The sequence below is a fragment of the Canis aureus genome, chromosome 36, assembly GCF_053574225.1.
Source record: "Canis aureus isolate CA01 chromosome 36, VMU_Caureus_v.1.0, whole genome shotgun sequence".
In the NCBI taxonomy this organism is placed as follows: Eukaryota; Metazoa; Chordata; class Mammalia; order Carnivora; family Canidae; genus Canis; species Canis aureus.
Window position 1 is genome coordinate 23,462,616 of NC_135646.1, and position 23,727 is coordinate 23,486,342.

General features: G+C 36.4%; 1 protein-coding gene and 1 long non-coding RNA gene across 4 annotated transcripts in view; one reads left to right on the forward strand and one right to left on the reverse strand.

Annotated features, from left to right (window-relative positions):
• PLCL1 (phospholipase C like 1 (inactive)) overlaps nt 1-23,727 on the reverse strand; it is a 326,629-nt gene that overhangs the window by 54,265 nt on the left and 248,637 nt on the right. The window contains exons 1-3 of one of the 2 annotated variants that reach the window (XM_077885647.1): nt 19,950-20,050; nt 16,460-18,934; nt 13,929-14,132 (exon numbers count right to left, since the gene is read on the reverse strand). In XM_077885647.1, coding sequence (XP_077741773.1) covers nt 13,929-14,132; nt 16,460-18,880 — 2,625 coding nt within the window. In that variant the 5' untranslated portion in view covers nt 18,881-18,934; nt 19,950-20,050. Of the gene's footprint in view, nt 1-13,928; nt 14,133-16,459; nt 18,935-19,949; nt 20,051-23,727 lie in introns of those variants that run through there. The other variant, XM_077885646.1, reaches the window with a different exon arrangement.
• LOC144306227 (uncharacterized) overlaps nt 1,268-23,727 on the forward strand; it is a 50,242-nt gene continuing 27,782 nt past the window's right edge. The window contains exons 1-3 of one of the 2 annotated variants that reach the window (XR_013373248.1): nt 1,268-1,294; nt 3,404-3,459; nt 4,899-5,003. This is a non-coding gene — a long non-coding RNA (uncharacterized LOC144306227). The remainder of the gene's footprint in view (nt 1,295-3,403; nt 3,460-4,898; nt 5,004-23,727) is intronic. The other variant, XR_013373247.1, reaches the window with a different exon arrangement.

Genomic DNA, 23,727 nt, shown 5'->3' on the forward strand with positions numbered 1-23,727 from the left:
CTAAATTCCAGATTTATACTTCCAACAGTCTATAATAGGGGTTTCCAAAGTAGGGAGGTACATGCACTCTGGGGCAAGGAGCACAAAATAATCCTTGGAGGTGTGAGGAGAAATAATGAGGACTTCTATTCAGGTTTATTTATCCGTAAAATTAGAATGGAAATTAAGCTTTACAGATTGACCCTGCCCCCCGCCCCTTGCCAAGTCAAGATCATGTGTCCCTAATGTGGTAAGTGAGATAAGACAAGGAAGAAGGGAATTCTGCATGGAAGAAAGGATAACAGCATTACTCATTTATTAGTTTCTTCCAGAATATTCCAAATTACATATGCCTGTAATTTATATTATCTGCTCCTAAATAAACTAAACTTCCCCAATATGGATTCCTGAGAAGAAAATGAAGATTATCCAAGCACAAGCAAAAATGTGAAGATGGCAGAGCAGCTCCTCGATTCTACTCACATCATGATTTCTTCCTCAGCAACACAGACAAGGGAAAACCATGACAATGGATTAGATCAATGTATTCGATTACATTGGAAGAGCAAAAAGATTTATTTTTATTATCTGTAAGTAAAACTTAAAATCCAATGCTAATTTCTATTCTTGATTTGTTTTATAGTGTATAAATTGGTATGTTAGTAAGTTTATATCATTTATGAATGAATACACTCTCAAATTTTTACTGAGGAGTTGCCTGTGTTGGATCCTCTCTATTCACCCCTCCAGATGTACTCTCTGCCATGTTCCATGCTGGGGAGGTTGGTCTCTGTGGGCAACATCAAGCAGGCTCTCTCACCTCTGACTTCTGTTGGGACTGGCCAAGAGGACTCATCAGCAAGGGATCATGGGCAGGAGGCAGGAGGAGAAAAGGTTTAGGGTAGTTATTCCCTTGACCATTCACTCCCTGCTGGACTGTGGCTCCACAGCTTCCTCTTTACAAGGCCACAGCTCCTGTCAAGTGAGCTGTATCTCTACCAGGTACAGATATTACTGAGCACCAGGAATAGCTCCCTCACCTTCCTCTTTGGGCCTGGGAGTGATGACAGATTTCCGCTGTTACTATTCCTGGGGTGATCACCATCCAGTGTTGCTTGTCTAATGCTTACCCATACTTTTATCACTAAACCCCTCATTTACTCCTTTAATCACCCCTTTGCTATTTGTGGAGAACAAATAAGGTGGAGATGCTTAGACTACCAGATACCTGTACTGTAATTTCCAGCATTCTCTGTCTCATCCAGAATTCCAGGTTCCAATCTCCAACATTCTCTTTGCCTCATGCATCCTGAAGGTGAGCTCCCCCTATTTTGTCAGTCACCCTTTGTTTCCTTCTTTTGTCACAACATTCCTGGTTTATAAGCCTTTCTTCACACTCTCTGAACCATCTTTCAACTTATATTGTAGCTCAATCATCACCTTCAAAAATATGTTCTCTTCCATTTAATTCTCCCATTCTAACGCCTCCTCCTGCCAAAAAATGAAATATCTCCTATTTTCTCCAAGTGCTCACAAAGCATCCTTGGAGGCACTCAGAGGTGGCTTTGAATCCCTGCTCGGCTACTGGCAGGTTCTGGTTCTTCCCACCTTACTCCTTCTAAATACCATTTCCAGAATCATCTTCCAAAAGCATAGCACTAGTTACTTCCTGGCTTTCTCATTTTCTCCTTTGCCTATTATGTGAAGTAAAATTTTTCTAACCCAGAATTCACATCCTCCCATTTCCCCCAGGAGCTTCCCCCTCTCTGGCTTCCCAATTCTCCTAGGACCTTGTGTGAATCATGCTTCTCCAAGCACCTTGTTCCTCCTTCTACACACTTCTTTCTATTAGAGAAGTCTTCTTAAGCCTGGTCAAAATCCTACCAGCCTCAAAACTCATATCAGTGCCTCTCTTCCACTGGTGTCCTGATTTCCCTTTACCTTTCCCTCTCACCTCCAAATTTCAAGAATATTCTATGTTTTTAATCCACTTACAAAATTTCTTATTTTCTATTTCAAATTACAATTAATTATCTACTTATGTTATCTCTCACCCTTCATTTCCCCAGTAAATTGTAATTCCAGTAGATCAGGAACTTAGTTACCTATATTCATAGATTCATCATTTATTTATATAATCACCTTTTCTCTATTTTACTGTGTGACATTTATTTCTTCTACATATTGATTACTCACACATATACACACAATATGGTATTTTATTTATTATTGATTACTTCTCAAACCTAGAATTATCTTTTGGAACTCTTCTTTTTTTTAAGATTTTATTTATTTATTCATGAGAAACACAGAAAGAAGGGCAGAGACACAGGCAGAGGGAGGAGAAGCAGACACCCCGCAAGGAGCCCGATGCAGGACTTGATCCGGGAATCTGGGATCAGGCCCTGAGCCAAAGACAGATGCTCAACCACTGAGGCACCTGGGCATCCCTGTCTTTTGGAATTCTTATTTTTATTTTTATCTCTAGTCTTTTGTCTAGACTTCTCCATTTTTCTATAATCTTAATGTTCTGAGTTCCCTTTCAAATAAACACAAAGCTTTTAAGAGAATTATACCTATAGAAAATACATTACTCAAATATCAGAAAGTTAATGAATTTTTAAACTTTATTACGGGGGCACCTGTGTGCCTCAGTCAGTTGAGCCTCTGACTCTTGGTTTTGGTTCAGGTCATGGTCTCAGGGTTGTGGCATTAAGTCTGCATCCAGCTCTGTACTCAGTGAGTAGTCTGCTTGACTTTCTCTCCCTCTTCTGCTCTCATCCTCCCTGCTCACACTCACTCAGTCTCTCTCTCTTTCTCTCTCAAATAAATAAATAAATCTTTTTAAAAAATAAAAACTTCACTACTTATTTAAGGTAAACTAAATTCAGGACCAAAACATTCAACAATGTTCAAGTTCTCTTCAAAATCTCCCAAGTAATTATTTGTTAACCCCATAGGTTAACAAATAAGAAGTTGTTTTTCCCCTTGTCTAATAGATCATTTTGTAAAGAGATAGTCAAGTGTGATTTAACCTTCAGCATAGAAGAGCATCCCTATGAGATTCCTTAGACGATAACCTGAAATCCTTTAGTAAAAAAATTCATAACTATTACTCTGAAATACTCATCATTAATATTCCCAGAACTTAAAGTCACTGTTCATTTGGACTTTTCTCATGAGGGCTTTTGATCATCTTCTCTATGGTAACAGCTTCCACTGTACTTAGAAAAATAATTTTATTCTATTTTCTGCAGTCAACTTTCAATTATTAGCAGTTGTAGAGAAAACAAATAAGATGGATGGCCAAAATACACCAATAATTCCAAACCACGTTTAAATCAACAATTTCAGCCTCTCCCCCAGGCTTATCTAAGATGTAAGGAAGGAAAAATGGTTGATTTGTGTTTAATCTCCTTCCTAGTTCTCTACAGATCCTGACAGGAATGAAATATAAAGCGCAAAAGCCAAGGAGAGAAGGTGAGAAGCATATCCTCGTATAATCCTCCAGCTGGGTAGTCAGTGTACTAAACCAGCCAAAGCGAAGTTGACTGGATTGATAGAATCTGGGAGTGTCCTGGATTTACATATCTGATGTCTCAGTCTCAGCTCCCAGTTGTCTTGCTTGTTGTAGTAATACAAAGAGCTTTTCTTTAACTCTGTCACATGAGTATCTCCTAATGGATCTTATTTCCATACCATGACTTTGAATCTAAAAGAATAGAGGACTTACTCAGATAAAGATTAGCATGACTTTAAGCATTCGGTGTGTCCTGAACAGGGGTATGTAAAGTTGTCAGTTAAGATCAAAATCATTTATTTAAAATAAAAATTTTACTGAAGCGTTACTGCTTTTACTCAGAGATGGATTAAAGTGTCCAATCTGTGTGAATAAAGTATCCTTACAGCTCTTCTCAATAGAGAATTTAGTTGCCTAGGATCATTGCTGAGTCAATGTAACTATTGAATGGTACTGAAGAGATGAACTTTTGTTCATAACATGACTCATAAACCTTCCACAGATTCCAATTTTCTCATGATTATATCCAAATTCCTAGAACCACAGAACTTTATATTTAGAAATCACCATAAGGATCACCTATCACAGAAAACCCCGTTTCGTAAAAGAAAAAACTGAGGCCCAAATGAGCTTTCCTAAAACCAAAGAGCTGGTTAGTGAAATAGTTTAGACTAGAATCCAGGCTCTTGAGGAACAGATCTATGCTACGAGTTGCATTGTGATACTAATATTATATTAAAGTATAGAATTTCTATTGGAAGTATAAATCAGTGATAAACATTAATAAAGTAAGATTTGCCAAGTATCATAAAAATACATTTCGTCCTGACTGCTTCTCCTTCTGTCTAATTTGCAAAAGGCATCAACCACATAGATATTCTTCCTATCAAACCTAGAAAGAAATGTATTCAGTGGCATCCACTGTTCTTTCAGGAAGGTGTTATCTAATTTGGAAAGTTTATCACTTAAGAATATGTCAATCTGCTCTAGATCTATTTTATTCTCTCCTTTTAAGAAGACTAAAATAATCAAACTCGTACCTTCCTTCCAAGCGAAACACTGGGTTTTAGTTTTTGGTTCTCTAGATAATTCAAAATAAGACCTAAATTTTACCAAACTCAATACCTTTTAAAATCTGATTGCTGTTACATGCATATTTGCCAGCTAGAATGAACATAATATCCTTTAATTTTTAATATCCTTAAAAACTTTAAATCAGATGGACTACTAATAAATCTGCATCTTTTGCTTTTAAGCAAAATTAATCCTATTGAGACTGTTAGTTTTCGGTGAAACGGTACACACATAAGGTCAGAACATTTGCAAGCTCACTGGAAGTCCATGGCATCTGATGTATGATGATGTATTGATGTATGCAACAAAGTATTTTCTGTCCCAGGAAAATCTCTGAGTCATATTTCCATGCTTGATTTATGATGGCACAGGACAAGAGAATTCACACAGAACAGGCAAAAGGACATTTGTCTCCACATCTATGATACTGGTAAGATCTACTTCAGTGAGCTGCTTTCTGCGTAAAGGGATCATTTCACCTTTTCTTTTCTATAGTTGCTCTATTTCCAAGATAGAGTTCTCAACTATATCTTGAATAATCATTAGAAATATTCATTTTTACCCCACTATGATTAACCTTTAGTTAATACATAAAATTATCAGGTTATTAACCATGGTGAACCATCTCCAGAATTTTTGTCTGAGTATTCAGAAATGCAAAGTGAACTTTGAAGATGCATGGACCATATTTCACAGAGAAGAAGCCTGTGATGCAGCCAGCTTGTTGATACACTTCTGATGTCCAGTGTTCTTAGGACTCTGGTACCAAGTGGAAATGTTGCCAACCTTCAAGATGCTGACAATTACCACAACATACAAAAAAATGTACCAGAAGACATTGCCACACCCACGAGTAGAAGAAATTTCAATGCACTAAGCGTACGATATCTCGTTTATAAATAACCAGCTCTATTTTGGCACCTGTCAGCAGGCTGGTTTTGTGTGTGTCTGTGTGTGTTCCACTACTATACAAGCCAACATACTTTTTGAAATGAAAACTAGTATAAAGTTCAACACAAACTACACAATGAGAGAGTGATAGAGAGTTTCTATTACTTACTAATTTCAACTTAAATTGATTTCAATAAGCCAAACTACATGGGGAGACTGTAAACACACCACAACTTTTTCCTATCCTGAGCTTCAATATATCTGTAATAACACTGACAGAATCTGTTTAGTCCAACCCAATATGGTTGGTTTAATTGATACCTGCCAGTGTACTGATTCCATTACAAGAGTGATTAAAGATAGAAATTAGTTCTTTTCACTAGTATCCTGGTCATGCTAACATAATCAACTGCTCTCCAAAGCATACCCCCCAACTGACTTAGTAAAAGATTAAATAACCCTTAACCCATGTTCTCTAGATTGTTTTGATTTCTCTTTTATCTCCAGAAAATCTGTTGCTCTTACCATAGTAAAGATTTAACTTTCATGTTAATGTTAAATAATTCAGCACAGAAGTCACCTTCAGAGAACACTTTGTGTTTATTTTTTACAGTTGCAATCTCCTGTAACTATTCCACCCCTGAATGTTGTATTCAAAACACTAATTATAGAAAAGTTTTCACATAATTTAAAACGCTTTCAAAACACTAATTATAGAAAAGTTTTCAAATTAATTTAAAACACTAAAAAAGCCCAAATATGTTAAGCAAAAATATTGATGATGCATGAAAGAGTAGACAGATGAGATCATTTGAAAAGTAAAAATTCAGCTATCTAAAGAAAAAAGTTATATAAGATTAGACAGTATTTTCCTTTTAAAATTATTGCAAATAGGGACTTCTCACGTGCATCTGCTACTGCTTATGAAGGTTCTATCATAACCTGAGAATGTGCAAATGAGCTGCCCAAAAGTAACAAGACCGTGGATCATTGAATCACCTGCCTTGTGCGCTGGAGCAGACACTAGACAGAAATGCCAGAAGGTTCTGAACCACCTTTGTGAGGCCTCATTAGAGAAGGAGGAGGTGAGTGAAAATTAAAAAAATTCTAGAGAGACAGAATTAAAAAAAAAAAATTCTTGCAAATAAAATTCTGCTGAGCATGAAGTGGGAATGGGTGTGTAATATACTGTGGACAGTCCATATAGCACTCAAGGTTCTTAGACTCTGCTCAGCTGAGGACATAAAACATTCTCTGCTCCACTATCTGCACATTGTATGTCTTTGTTCCTGCTCTTTTTAGGTGTAAGTCCTGCCTTCCTATCAGGACTTCTTGTTCCTCAAAGACAGAAACTTTTATTCAGACCATTTCTTCCCCCTAGCACCTTGTACAGTAACAAGTGTCCAAAACATATCTGTTGAGTTGACTAATTGAAAGCCTAATGACATATATACAAAGTGATATATTAAAAGAGAAAGTGTTGTTTGACAAGCAAAAATATACATGTTCCCATCTCATTTTACTTATGTTTGTCTTGAGTAAAAGAGCTGTCATGCTTTACATGTGGCTATGTGTGCTGATACCTGCCTCTGTTCATTCATCTCTGTACTTCACAAAATCTACTAAAGCTCTTTATATATGATATGTATTGACTGTTATAAGCTCAATAAATGAATCTTAATGTCAATTTTGTGAGAAATTAGGACAAAAGTCTGGACTTGGATTGATGGAGAGGGAAAATTAAGGCTAGGAAGGCATGCTGGGTGCTATAGAATGGAAACAAAGGATGGAAAAAGAAAAGGAAGTAGCAAAGACATTAGAAAGAAGGAGAAAAGAAAGAAAGAAAGAAAAGAAGAAAGAAAAGAAAGAAAGAAAGAAAGAAAGAAGAAAGAAAGAAAGAAAGAAAGAAAGAAAGAAGAAAAGAAAGAAAGAAAGAAAAAGAAAGAAGAAAGAAAGAAAGAAAGAAAGAGAAAGAAGAAAGAAAGAAGAAAGAAAGAAAGAAAGAAAGAAAGAAAGAAAGAAAGAAAGAAAGAAGAAAGAAAGAAAGAAAGAAAGAAAGAAAGAATAAAGAAAGAAAAAGAAAGAAAGGAAGGAAGGAAGGAAGAAGAAAAAGAAAATGGATACATATGAGAAAAAATATGAGGAAATAAACAATGGATCTCACTAATATTGAATTGCAAATGTAGACTGCATTAGCAACCCTCAAAGACTGGGCCATGACTCTATGACTACATTGCCTATTTCACTGGATACTTCCTTAGAAAAAGTGAAAATTCAGAATGGGGAAGTGAAGCTTGCGCTTTCAAAGACCTGGTGGGAAAAAAATCAGTGCAATAAAGGGACAGGTCATTTAGAATTGGTGTTCTGGTTTTAAATGAAATTCTTGGTATAATTTCTGAAAAACCATCTTAAGGACCATATAGAGCCACCAAAATGGTATTACAGCAAGCCTAATGCCAACAGGCCTCCGCTGTGTGTCTTTAGTCCAGGAAGAAGGCATCAATTTCATCTTCAGCTTTTAGGACTTATTCTACTTGCCTGAGTTACTGATTAATGTTCCCAGTGTGCTTTAGTGCTTTTCAGAAGGTGTCACATCCCACTTCTGGCCGGGACATGCAGCTGATATCAGGAAAGTCACCTTTGCTTCTGCTGCCCTGAATGTCAGGCAGGCATTTACATAGCTGCATCCCTATTCAAAGTATGAAGGGAGATTGCAGACAGTATGTTCTCAGGAAAAATTGTAATTCTTTGAGCAACCTCCCCCTCACCGAACCCAGACTTGGGGAACACTCTGTCATTGAGATCTCTTCCTTTTCCCTCTTCCTGGTAAAAATCCCAGGTAGGACAGGATCCGTTAAATTCATTCAAAGCTATAAATTACTGATAATCTAATGTGCTATTATTCATGGAGATTTTTTTTTTGCATTTAAAAAAAATTAAGTCTTTACCCAAAGGAATTGATGGTAATTTTGAAATCCCAAGTACCATCGAGCAGATAGAAAACATGTGTTTTAAATGGAATATGGAATAGGGGGAAGGTTATCCTGAAATCTCTGAAAGAAGTCCACACTACTATGGTATATTTGATGTTTGGTTTCTCGATATCAACAGATTTTATAATAGAATTGTGATTGCAACATTAATACTAGAATGACTTTTAAGACTAAATTTTTAAGACCCTCAAGAGGAAATATTTCCAAATATTAAATTAGTCAGTGTTTGGTGAGGAAGAAAACTATCTCAGGTCATTAGGGAAAAGCTAAATTTAGCAAAAAAAATCTGTGCAGATGAACTCAGGGTCAATGTTTTCTAAAATATTTTCACTTTATTTCCTGTTGACAAGTAGTATAGTTTGATACACTCAGGTTGGCTTTCAATAAATGGAGGTTACTAGTTGCCTGATTCATTTCATTTGATACTGAAATAAGCCAAATGTTATCATCAGGTTCATAAACGACTTCAGGTCTTTTCTTATTCTAAATATATTCTGTATTTTTTTTTTTTAGTGGTTACAATGTGTCCTGTAGGATAGCATCTATACAGTTCATTACCATTTTGGGGAAATCTAAATATTTAAGTGATTTGAGTTGAACATACAAGTTGCTCATCTTGTGATACCTGCCCCCTTCACTACCACCACCACCATCACCATGACCACCACCACCTTGGATTTGTTTTCTGCCTTAGTCATGCGAGTATTTTTTTATTATCATTATTAATAGTCCATAAGGAAATTTTTTTAGACTTTATTTTTATGAGAATTTGGGGTTTACATAAAAACTGAACTGAAAGTATGAAAAATTCTCATAAACCCTCTAAGCCCAGTTTTCCTATTAACATCCTTCTTCAACATGATACATTTGCTACAATTGATGAGCCAATATTGATATAGTGTTACTAGCAAAAGCCCGTAGTTTACATTAGGGCTAACTCTTTGTATTATACATTTTATGGGCTTTGACAAATGCATGACATGTATTCACTATACAATATCATATAGAATAGTTTCAGTGTGCTAAAATCCTCTGTGCGCCACCTATTCATCCTTCCCTCCCTCACCCCACCCTGCCCCCTCCCATCTCTGGCCCCTTCATCTTACTGTCTCCATAGGTCTGCCTCAATCTATATGGTTTTTTTTTTTTTTTTTTTTTTTACTGTATGTTTAAGGCAGGGAACAGTTTGGTAAGTGTGGTTTCATAGAAATAAAACAAAGGAGATTTTAAGATTTACCGTAACACCTCAATTATGGCATTGGAACAACACTATTTTCACCAACAATAAATGCTTCTATTTGCTTTTTATTCAGCTAACATTAATTGGTAACATAGTACATGCCAGCACTGTTGTAAATCTGAGAGATGACAGTAGTAAGCGAGACAGACAGGGTCTATGCCCTCATGGAGTAGACATTTAAATTGAAGGGGAAAGGAGGACAGAGATTAAACAAAAAGTCAAGCAAAATATCTTTCAACACTGCTAAGTAGAATGATGGAAATAAAACAAGGTTATGTGATTGAGTGACAGGTGGGGACAGTGGTTAGGGAAGACTTCTCTGAGGACCCGACATTTGAGCTAAGAATTAAGAAAGAGGAAGCAACTATTCATGCAACAGAACATTCCAGGCAGAGGGAAGCACAAATAAAATACTCCAGAGATGGGAACAAACTTGATCTAACTGAAGAAAGGAAGAAAGTCCATGTGGCTGGTGGGCAGGGGAGTAAAGAGAAGAGAGAGTCAGGGGGGGGTGAGGCTGGGAGAGGCAGGAGAGGTTGGAAAAGGTCAGTGAGACAGGTGTCCAAGGCCAGATCATAAATGACCCCATTGACCACAGTAAGGAGTTCCAATTTTATTTTTTAGGAAGCTACTGCAGGATTTTGAGCAGGAAAGTAACATGATCCAATTTTTGTTTTTAATACCATTACTCAATCTGTAGAATATCTTAGAAGTCTTCTTTAAAATAAATATTGAACACTGATATATCAAAAACATTGCAGATGCCAACCAACGCAATGCAAATCCTCGAAAGTAAAAATGATGTTTTTACATTCAAGGCCAATATCATCATTACTTGTTTAAGTTCCTACCCACTTCCCTGCCTAAAAGAAATAACCCAACAGCGCCGTCAAAAGAGTTTTCAATCCCTTGCAAGGTCTGCAGAGTTTGCCATTTGGTACAGGGGTATTTACACTCAGTTCCCTACCAAAATGAAAAATCATTTCCATAGAGAACTACAAACGAAGATACCTTTGAAAGTATATCTGCTTCCTTTTTAAAAAAAAAATTATTTATTTATTCATGGGAGATACAGAGAGAGAGAGGCAGAGACACAGGCAGAGGGAGAAGCAGGCTCCATGCAGGGAGCCCGATGTGGGACTCAATCCCAGGTCTCCAGGATCACGCCCTGGGCCGAAGGTAGCTCTAAACTTCTGAGCCACCCAGGGATCCCCGTATTTCTGCTTTCTACTGTAGCCTCTTACTTAAGCTTTGGAAAACCATGCTATGCCTGTAATTACAAACTGCATTTTAAAAATACAAATGAGGAAAGGCTGATGACCAAATTTAGCTCCAGCAGATAAAACTGAAAAAACCAAACAGCATTAGACCTTTGGGGATGTGAAATGGAAATTGGCCAAATACAATCCAGGTGCTTTTCTGCTTATTCCAAATCTAGCTCCAGGGGACCAGCCTCCCCTGCCAATGAATAATTTTTCTTTCTTAGCTTCACAGAGAATTGGAGGAATAAGTGATTTCAACTGTCTGTCTCTATGGCAACTAGTACCCTAATTTCACCTCTTAGGTGGCAATTATATCTATTCACTAAATAGCTTTCAGTCCCTACTTTTATGATGAAAAAATTGATTTCATGAAAAACGAGATACAGGTAATAGGTGAACTTTTCCCCCAGCAACCATGGAGTACAGTTTATACGAGGTATAATCATTTAGAAGCAGAATGCATCCTATGTTTTTTTCTTTTCTTTTTCAATTGTAGGATGTTTATCCCTTATGTCTTTCCTCTAGTTTTTTTTTTTAAATAATAAAATATTATTTTTTCTTGCTTAACATTTATTTCTGTATTCAACTATGAAAATTAGTTGGATTCATTGTAAAGAGTGTTGCAAATAGAGAATAAAAATTAGAAAAGCATACACAAGAAAATTAAGTTCATTCCCCTTATTTAAAAACAATCACTTTTAATATTCTAACATTTTAGGTATGTATATACATATAAATATGATTTAAATCCTATAGCAAATATTTTTTTGTAACTGGACTTTTTCAAAAAATATGTTATGAGAAGTTTTCCATACCATTAAATATTCTTCTGATACATGATTTTAATGGCTTTCAAAGAGTCCATAATATTGGTTTACTATATTTTATTTAACTACTAGTTCTATGCTGACATTATTAAACATAAATGTTTATGTATATCACTATTGCCTTATAATAAACCCCAGAAAAGGAATACATAAACCAAATGGGATAAACATTCTAAATTTTATTGCCAAATTTCTCTCCCCTAAAATCATAGTAATTTATTTTCATAGTAGAAGTAGATGGATGAGAGTACACATTACCTTAAATTCTCTATTAGAGGTACTATTATTTTTAGTGCCAATGAGAGAGGGAATATTTCACTACATGTCTGTAGTATCTCTAATTAAAGACTTATTTTAAGGTTAAATATGTTTTTAGATTTTCATTGTTTATTTTTAGGAGAGAAAAGATACATGAATTGCCTGTTCACATCTGAAGGAAAGAATATTTGTTATCCTCTTAATAACTCTCCTCTCTCTATTTCTTAGTAACAGAAGAGATCATTTTTAGTTGGGCACACACACCCTTGAAATAAAGATATTTTCCATTCTCTTTTGCAGCTAAGTGTGGCTGTATATTAACTCTAGGCTGATGAAATATAAGCAAAAATGATCTTTGCTATTTCAGAGAAATGTCCTTAAAGGCAGATGATATGCCCTCTTTTCCTCTTCATCATTCTTGATGGTTGGAATGCAGGTGTTATGGTGGGAACTTCAGTAGCCATTTGGACCATGAGGATAAGGATTGCACTATAGGGATGGTAGAGCAGAAAGCTAGAGGGAATCTAGGTTCCTAAGAACTTTACAGAAGTTTTATACTGGAAAGCTGGTCTCCAGATTTTTATTTGGAAGAGTAAAACTGTATTTTTAAGCCATGATTGTGTTACATCATTTGTTTTATGAAGCTATACTTAAACCTAATTGATATAGGATTTTTGCCCCATATTATTTTTCTTAATGATTTTTTTTTCTTCAAAGATTTATTTATTTGAGAGAGAAGAGAGAACGAGCAAGGGGGGGGTGGAGAAGGGGGAGAGGTGTGCACCAGAGAGACAGAGGAAGAATTCTGAAGCAGACTCTACTCTGAGTATGGAGCCTGACCCCAGGACCCTGAGATCATGACCCAAGCTGAAATCAGGAGTTGGCTGCTTGACCAAATGAGCCACCAAGACACCCCTTCTTACTGATTTTTAGGTGCACTTTCTATTTTAAGGATAGTTATACTTTATCTGGTATTTATGTTACAAATTTTTCCAGATTTTCATTTGCTCCTTAATTTTTTATGGAATTAGGAGATGCAAAAATATAATTATTCTTAAATTTAATTAATACATAAGTTACATTATATATTCAGAAAATCATTTAATGGTATTAGCTTAGAAATATAAATTCCAGAGGATCCCTGGGTGGCTCAGTGGTTGAGCATCTGCCTTTGGCACAGGGCGCGATCCTGGAGTCCCGGGATCAAGTCCCACATCGGGCTCCCAGTATGGAGCCTGCTTCTCCCTCCTCTTGTGTCTCTGCCTCTCTCTCTATCATTAATTAATTAATTAATTTTAAAAAATATAAATTTCAGGGGCATCTGGGTGGCTCAGTCCATTAAGCATCTGCCTTCGGCTCAGGTCATGACCCCAGTGTACTGGGATCAAGCCTTACATTGGGCTCTCTGCTGGGTGAGGAGTCTGCTTCTCCTTCTCCCTCTGCTTGCTGCTTGTATGCTCTCTCTCTCTCTCTCTCCTTTTCATATAAATAAATAAAATCTTAAAAAAAGAAATATAAATTCTAGAGAAATATTTTGTCTCAAACATCATAAGGCAGCACTGAGAAGCCTATGTTCATTTGCTATAGGTATACAATAGGTTATGTTGCAGGCCACAGTCATTTAGATGATGAATAATTGTGTATATTTTTAAAGACTTGATAATTCATTCCTTGCTAATGGAGAGAATTTCTGTTTATAATCTGTGGGGCTCTGGATTCAAAGCATTGCCTCAGCCGTCTTCACTGGGGCTTAAGGGAAGCTGGGTGGGCTGGCTCTGCCTGCCACTCCCAATCTTATTTTTTCTTTAGAGTTCCACAGAAAAGCCCCCGCCAGATGATTTCCCCACACACACAGATAAGAAATATAGGGTCACAATTTCCTACCAGGTCATAAGCAGCCAACATTTTTTTCTGCACATCTGGAATTGCCCCCAGAGGCTCCAGATAAGGAAAGTTGTCTTTCATCACAAGAGAGACCGTAGGGGTATTGTCACTGGTGATGAGCCGAGACGACAGGGTCAACAGGCACTGCTTCAGACTGGCAATTGGAGGAAGTCCACACAGTTCCTTAATAGACACTATGGCATTCTGTGGGGAAGAAAACATGGAATTAAACTTCTGACCACATGACACATCACCCCCAACACTTCTAGATTTACACGAAAGTATATTCATTAAAGGTACACCCTCCAATAATATGTAATTTGAAGGAAACTGGATTATAATCAACCAGAAGTGTAATGTGCACCACGATAACACACAGAACCAATTCACTATTATACTTTGTCAGTTTTTAGCAACTGCCACAAATATGCCATAAAGCAAAGCTGATTGTGAACCACGGCTACATGGTGCTTTTCAAAACACAGTGCTGGAGTAGTCATATGAATTAGCATTGGCTGGTTGTGAATAGCTTATTCAATTTGTATCATGATGATTATAAAAACATGTCAGTGATTATACACTGGAGTGAGTACATCTCCTTTCGGCTTTTCCCTTCAAGGTAGCAGGCTGCTATTACTCACCACCCTGCATCTGACTAACCAGCAATGGTATTTCTCTGTCATCCCATCAGAAATGTACCTGACAGATGCACGTACTAAAGCAAATTTCATGTAGAGATACATTTGTCCATGTTATAGCCTTTTAAAATTCATTTGAAATAGAAATTATAACTATTTTATGTCTTATTAACAGTGAGCCATACCTATTAGATGTCGAATGAATTTAGCAACAATGATGGTATTTCATTTCTCTACTGATTAGGGTTCAAATAATCCTTAACCCAAGAAACTTTAGGTTGAGATGATATAAATTTTCAGCATTACCTGGAAAAACTTTATCGTAACCAACTCTTTTTACTGTGTATTTTAAACACATAATATGTGTGAAGGATATATTTCAAGAATTACAGAGAAATAAAATCTACTTGTAATATATAAAGTAAGATGCAGAAATGATGTATAAGTAATCTAACACAGGGGTTTATAATAGTTTTGAATATGTCAGAAAAAGTTAGATAGAAGATGCTAATATTTGGAGCCTATTTTTAAAATAGTGGCCAAAGCAACCACTTCAAAAAAAATTGCTTACAATCTAAGTATTAATGTATGATTTATGTACCATACTGTTTCCTACCACTTTAGCTATTTAAAATTGATTTTAGGTCCATTCTGGAATTTCTCTGTGAAAAAATGTAAAAATATAGTCTTCACCAAATGATGGGTTTGAGGTTCAGTACCACATGACTAAAAACCATGAATGATCATGAGTTTTGGTAGCAGGCACTTCTGGATTTAAAGCCCAATATTCCTACTTACTAACTGCAATATTTGGGAAATCGCTTAACTTCTTTAAGCTTGTTTTCTATCTTGAAAGCGTGGTCCTTTGGTGAAAATTACTATTAAAATATTAGCTAAAGGAGCAAATAAATTGCATTGAAAAATATTCCTCTCTTGTTCTGTTCTCTTACCTAGACTGCTACTTCTTCTGCCAACCAACACCTCTTTTGCACGTTGCAGGAACTTAGTATTTGTTGTTTGATTGTTTCTCAGTAACATAAGCCTAGAATAACTATATTCTATAATATCGAAGAAAGATATTGTCTGAATATAAGCATTAACAAAGGGAAGGAAATTAATGTTGAATCTCCACATGCCAGGAGTGGGCAATTTACATATATTGTCATTTAATTCTGATAACAATTCTGTGATGTATTAGTATTTTTCTTACCACATGTGGAGAAAACTGATGATCAGATATCTGAAATAATTTGCTCAAGATCACAAGGGGATAGAGTTTAAGCTGGAACCCATGTTCCTCCAATTAAACCACGTTTCTTAGAGAAGATGACATAGTTTTCAACAAGTTCAAATGCTGAATATTGGTTGGTTAGTTGTGTTTCCTCTGGCGGGGAGCAATTTATTATTGTTGTCATTCACTTAAACAACTAAAATAACCTAATAGGCATTATAGTTGTTTATATGACTTCAAATTCCCTTTCATGTTCATATCCACAGATTTTACGTATATACTTGTAATTAGTATTGTCTGTTTGTATATATGATATTTTATATATTGCACATATGTATTGTTTTACATTCTATTTTTTTCACATTGTTTCATATACATAACCCCATATTGGTTATATGGCAGGGATATTTAACGGATATATAAAGCATTTATATTAACTGGTTTGGTTCAGGCTAAATTTAACCCAATGTTCATTCACAATTTGATACATAAAATGTATCTGCTTTATCACAGGCAACACTTAATTCAACGGTAGATGGGTTTATACAACTTTTCTGATAATTTTTTGAGGAGTCAGATCACTAGTAAAACACAACATTCATTGGTGAGGGAGGGGTTGTAAGAAGTAAAAGTAGGAAAGAAGAGCTTGGGATTTTTCCTACCTGCATATTTTCTCTCATATCTATGGCTTCTCGTAAGGGATGAACTGCTATTTTAAAGATGTCATCTATGGTCTTAAGGCCGATATTCCTGAGCATGGTATATTCTCGAACTTTCTTCCCCATTCTCACTGACAGGCTGCGCTTCTGTGCCTTTCCTCCTCCACTTCGATTAGTTATTGCTATATGGACAAAAAGGGTTACATGTTCCATGATGTCACCCACAAAAGAGCGCAGGGGCACATGCCGATATCCAGGCTGCAAACATTCAAATGGTATTGTATATTGTCCTATAAACTCATCCCCTATGTAGTCATCATCCAGAACAACAAAACGAATCATGGCCAGCTCAGGTAGGTTTACTTGAAACTCAAAAGTTTCATCAAAAATAGGGTTATCACTGTTCTGCTGGACAGTTTTAGTTCTTTGTTCTGAACAATCTGCTGGAATTCCATGTATCTCTATACAAACATAGGGATCTATGACATCTCCTTTGGCACAAGCTCCCTTGGGCTTTGGAAAATTCTGACCACTGATGATCTTGATATGAAGAGCTAGAGGAGACACCCCAGGTACAATGCCCTTTGTGTTTGCACTGAAGTAAGAAACTTCATCTCGCATGATGGATGGCCGTAGAACATAACCACATCCTCCATTTTGAAGAAACCAGCCTGTGTGAAGATCCATCATTGGACCTGGAGTCTGAAAATTCATTGCCACAATCTGACAGCCACAATTCCAAAAGTCCTGTGGATTCAAGTTACTGGAATCGATCCTCATGGCACTTGGATAGACCCTTGATAAGAACCTCTTATTATAATTTACAAAATCCTCTGGGTATTCATTTGCAATTCGGCTGGCCTCTGTTTCACTAAATGAACACATTTCCCAATAGTTTTGGCTCTTCATAGACAGTTCAAAATCCCTGTACTGAACAGACTTGCAGATAGATACCAAATCAGAGAGCTCCTTACACAGCAAGATTTGTTTCTGCTCACCATTGTAATCTACCGACAGCCTTCGAGACATTTCCGCTTCTTCATCTTCATCTGTTACTTCTCCTTCTAAAACATCCGGGTCAGAAGGCAATTTCTTTCCTTTCACAATAATCATTCTTTTCAATTTTTCTGGTGATGGGAGGTAGGTTTCTGATGGCAAAGGCGCCTCTACATAGAGCTTATCGCCAAAGACCTTTTTCATCTGTTGAACCATTATCTTCTGCTGTGGTAGGGAGCAGTGATTTCCCAAACAAAGAATGAGTGGGTACTCAGAAGCAACAAAGGCAAATTTATTTATCACCTCTATGACACTTCGAAAGGAAAGGTGTGTTGTCACATTATTTCGATTACAAAGGATCGGTTCATTGTCTGAACCATCACTGACATCAAGTTCAATGCTACGACAGCCCATTTTCAAAGCTCTAACATATCCATTAATATCAGCCGGGCCCCTGAACTGGTCTTCTATGAGATAGGTGTTGTGAGATGCATTGATGTAGTAGTGAGATAATGGCTGGGTCATATCTTGAGCAACCTTTTTCTGCTCGGGATCAAAAATGTCACATTCTGGTGACAACAGATACTGGGTAAAGCCATCAATTGCAAGAAACCCTTTTTGACGTCCCTCTTCGGAAAGTTCGTATCTCCGAATAATGTCTAAGCACATATCCTCAGTAATATGGGCGACTCCTTGCTCGGCTTCTAAAAAGAGCATGAGATCGTTGGCATCCAAATATTCTTTGTTTTTAGATATCTGTACCAGTAAGAAATATACTTCTGGCCTGGTGCAGAGTTCACAAAAAGCTTCACAAAATTCCTCTTCCGTCACTCGTGTGGTTAGTTTTTCTTTGCTCTTCTGGATTTCTTTAAACTTTAACCTGATCTTGGATTCCTTCAGGGTAGGGTTGAGCTGTTTTATTAACTCTACAGAGGTGTCTTCCAACATAATCCCATTCCCATCGATATCTGCTGCTTCAAACACCGTTTTCAACCACATGAATCTTGGTGTGTTCTGATTGCCCTCCATAAAGTCTAGGGGTTGCTTACTTCGAGAAACCAGGTACCGTAAACCTGACACCCAGATGTTTGCTACGTCTGCTGAATTGGCAACTAGGTCCAGAGACTCATAGTTTTCCCCATGGAGTATGGAAAAGGCACAGTCCTCACAAATCTGGTCAGCGAGGCCATTGTTTCTAAATGTTTCTGTGTTCTTCCCCAGTCTGATCTCTTTTATAGCGGAAATGTCAAGCTTAGCTTTCTCAAGGTCTTTCTTGGAAGGTTCCCAGCGAAGAGCTTGGAGGTCTGTGTCCAGAGTGAAAAAACGGTTATAAATACGAGAATTTGGCCGGACCTTCTTCAGTTCACAGCCAGCTTGCATGAAGCTGATGCAGTCACTCGCACTGCTAATTTTCTTTTCCGAGGGCATGCTGCTGAAAGACACTGTTTTCTTTCTTCCACCACATTTTTGGTTTGAAGGATCCTGTAAAATAATTTGAAAATAGTTATTCAATATTCCTTAGAAAAATAGACAAATTCAGTAACACTTTATGAAATCCTCAGACTCCATTGAGATATTATGGTGATTTGGACCTGAAGGCTAGCCTAAAATTCATACTTTCATTATCCCAGAAAAGAAAACTTGCTGAGAAAATCGGTATTATTAGGTTCAGAAAATAAACTTATTTTTCAAATGCCTAGCGTTCTTTGAAATAAAATCTACAATTAAGTTAACTGCAGATCACTCATTTGTTCATTAAAGCAGATTTCCTAAGAACTTCTATGTGTTGGTACTTTGACAACCTAACTCAAATCCCTACAGATATGTGAAAGAATAAATGGTAGATTTCTTTAAAGTTTTCCTCATTTATACTTAGCAACAGTTTAGGTTTTATACTTAAAACCAATTCAAGGGGAACTTGGGTGGCTCAGTCAGTTAAGCATCTGCCTTCCACTCAGGTCATGATCCCATGGTCCTGGGATGGAGACCACATTGGGCTCCCTGTCCATGCGGCAGGGGGCGGGGGGTGGCCTGCTTCTCCTTCTCCCTCTGCCTGCTGCTCCCCCTGCTTGAGCACTATTCTCTCTCTGTGTCAAATATATAAATAAAATATTTTTAAAAATAAATAAATAAAATAAAACTAGTTCAAATAAAAGATTTTTACCTTCATAAGCTTTACATCAAAAAGGACAACATACTTAACTAAAAGTCACTTTTTTTTTTCCCCAAAGTATTTTGAAGAATGTATCTTGAAAGTCAGACTGGAAACTAACAGCAGACAAATGACTCTAACTAGAGCAAATTTTCAGACTAACGTAAACAGTTTGGATGAACCTTATGAGAATTGAAACCTGCATTTTGGTATAATGCTATTAGCAGCCACAGCATAGAACCAAAGAGAAATTTGAATGTTCCACTAACTTTTGAGTTTTTCCAATGTAAAATAAATTTCCAAGTCTTTTGCCATAGAATTTCACAGAGAACACCTCCACCTTACCTTTTATCCCTCTCTTGAAGTGTCGTTGGATCCTAGTCTCACAGACTCCCTGTGTCCTCCCATTTTGCCCTTCATCAAACTACAGTTCTGACAGGGCATTAAACTTTCTCTGTTCAGATTAGTGTGACTTAAGCAGGTTAATTATTTCTTGTGGCTGTTTCCTTCTTGGGTGTATCTAGGCCTTCTCACATACTGTGTTTCCCAAATTACAAGTCTCGTCTTTATATTCATAGGTTAGTAGATGTCATCTTAGTCCCAGACTACCCTCTCTACTTACCACTCCCAATTCATTTACACTGAACATCTGACCAATGCCACTTAAAACTGGATATTTTTTATACTTTCCTCTGAAAGTATAGATTAAAGTTAATCATGTTCCCAGCCAGATCATCAATTCAGATAATTCTACCAGGAACAAATTTTGCAAAAACACCTTAATGCATGTGTACAGTGCTTGATTTTATAAGCATTTTGAAGAGGCAGCAAAGTGTGGAATGCAAAAATCATTGTCCTTATGCAAAAATAACTAGTCTCAAACTGTGATTATTCCACTCAGTAGATATATGACCTCGGGTAAGTCATTTAGCCTCTCTGAATCTTAATTTCTGCTTTTAAACAGGAATCAATAATCCTTATATATAATAGTGCTGCTGAGAGACTCAAAAGAAAGTGTACATGAATATTCTTTGTATACTGTGAGTGCTTATAAGGTTAATCTTTTTGAAAGAAGAGGAACATTTCTTCATACACCTAGTCACTGTAGGACCTGACCAGAATTTGGGGGGTTATCAAGAAGTTGATTCATTCTTGACCTCTGAGCATTTAAGACAAATCTTCAGTGATAAACTGAAAATATTTTAAAACAGACACATGATATTACTATTTTAAGCACCGAAAAGTTTGACCAAAGTAGTCTGGTTGTCTCCTTCACTGACATTCTTTTAAAACAGGGTGCTGAATTTCTCCTCCAAGGCCTTATTTAATTGTGATCTTGACTAGAAGAGCCTCCCTATTCTGTGATTCAGGAAAAGGCAAGATGATTTATTATTCAATTGACTAAAACCTTGCCCATGAAAAGAAAACAAAATTTGCTTTAGTTATAGGATGTTGGTGGGATGATTCATTAACTGAAAAATATATCTGATCTTCAAGTGACAAAGATATAAATTACTCAATTTATATAGAATAAAAAAAAATCTGTACAGATTACAGAATATTGTTTCTTGATGGCCTGGCATTTAACAATTTATCTCTTGCTTTACCAGAGAGTTGTTATTTTTAATTATCCCATAGTAGTCAAATTCCTCATCCTTAAGTTAAAAAACAAGTATAAATCTGCAGCTGTTTATATGCAGTTGCACTATTAGGACACATTTAAATTCATCACAACCCACATGCTCAAAAATTTCAGACGTATGTGTGTATTTTCCCACACTATAAAGGCAGGCACCTAATAGCACTGCTGAGATGGGATTAATCTACCAAGTAAAATAAAGAGGGAAACTGCGAATTGTGATAGTAAATTAGACTGTGACACAGCTTTTAAAGCTACCATTTGACTAGGCAAATTTTAAGCTAATGAGACCTTTCACAAAACATTATTTTTATATAAAGCAGATCATGTTCCAAGTAGGATTACTGTCAATAGAATCATAAAACCTCTAATAGTTTCTAACAAACCTTAAGTGGGAAATTAGTGTTGCTGTAAATGCATGTATATAGTTCTTGTCTCTATATATGGTACCATACCAACCTTCACAGTCTTAACACTTCACTCTTGGCTTGAGCCACTGTTCACAAGAACAAAAGTACTGCTATCAGAAAAGCTTTTTCTTACAAACCTCTCTTCTCTATGGTACTATCTCCTTAAATCAAGACAATCTCTCTTAGTAAGATAAGCCTTCAAGAGATAAATGTTTTCTATCTAGCCTAGGAAAGAATTGACCTGCTCCAAAATGCTTATTTCCTGCTTTGACCCCCAATTTCCACATGATTACAAAACTTATCCCAAAATGCCTTAAAACTTGTAACAGGCAGAAAAGATATAATCTTAGGTTGTCATCTCACGAAGGACAAACTCCAAAGTTACTATAAGCCTCCAAATGAGCAAAAAATTGAACAAAGCACATATGAAAAATAATTCATTTGTCTGCTGTTGACTAGAGCCAGGATTATTTCTATTCAAAATATGCTTGAAAAGTTTCAGGACTCTGATATTTCTCCAAGTCTGGTTTTTTGTTTGTTTGTTTGTTTTCCCCCAGTGGTCATGCTATACATTAGCTCTGAGAAGTTGAGAGGGGAGGGGGCTGGGAATTGTACTCAGTGGACAGGGAAGATGGGCAACTCCAAATCTCCTTCTGAGCTTCATCACAACCATGGCCTCTTTGTCGAACCCTACACCTCCACATTTCTGCTCCACTCGAGATCTTGGCAGGTTAGTGTGGAAAGGGGGAGACTGTTCAGGCAAACAGACAAGAGATATTCCCAAATGAAAAAATTTGAAGTGTTGGTGATAGATCTTCTTGCTGATAAATACAAAAAATATGTGATGATGGAATGAGAAAAAATCCACTGCAGTTATCCATATACTGGAAAGACAGGTGCTTTTGGCACTTTCCAAGAAAACCAAAGTTTGTTGTTAGTTCTAGTGGGCTCTTGTCATCTTCTGGCTCATTAGATAATTGAATTGACTCCTCTGGTCATAAGGTGATTATTATAAGGAGATTATTATAAAATATGAGGACTTTTCATTTATTTTAAAGCTAAATTTCTTTACTCTGGGATGAAAGGAAGAGGCTAAAGTGCTTATTACCCTCAAAATTTCTCTGAAAGCAGCTTACAAAATTTGTTTGTTGGATAGCACATTATGACTCTTCTGTCCCCTAAATTAAAGTTTAGCCTCCTCTTCCAGCAGGGTGCAAGAATTAGTCAGGCATTGAACTCAATCCTTTCTATTGCCTAGCATTCTATGTTCAAGTTTCCAAATTATCATTTCACAGGAAGGGAACACATTTAAACAACCTAAATAATGAAATGAATAAACCAAATTATGTTTATATGGTCTCTGAACATTTAAGGTAAGATAAAACTTTACATTTGGGATCTACTGTCTTCTTAAACGACTTAATTGTCAGAATCAAGAAGAGTCCCACAAACTAGCAAAGTAAGTAATAGGCAAATGTTTATTCTTTTATTAAGGCAATACAAAACATTGATATGCTTATGAGCATTGTTTCTAATATATTCATATCATAATTTCTATCTAATTTCATGATGTAAGATTGATTTTTAGTCTTAGAAATAATATCAAAATACTAGGAGAAAATGGCCAAATGTTGTTTTTATTTTTTAAAATTTTTCATTAATTTCTAACAACATCGCTGTTTATCCAGTATTAGAACTAGGATACCAATCATGATTAAATGAGATTCTTACACAGCAGTAAAAGCTTTATAGACCCCTAAATATGTTTTATTAAACTAAAATTAGAAAAACAGGTTCAAATAAGCCAAATTAATAAACTTGTTTCCATAAGTTCCCATTGGCATTTGTCCTCTGACCCCAATAAGGCTGGATATACTGCAAGTTCCTTAACAAACACTCAACAAATTAAATGATTTTTCTTCAGTAACACATTGATGAGCTGCAGAGGCAACTTAGCTTATTCAGTGCAACCATTTTTGGGTCTTAATAATGGAACTATTGAATTATTTCAATATAATAATTTTAGAAAAAAGTGTACTAAAGCAATACAATAATGTGAGTGTACCTAAAGCCA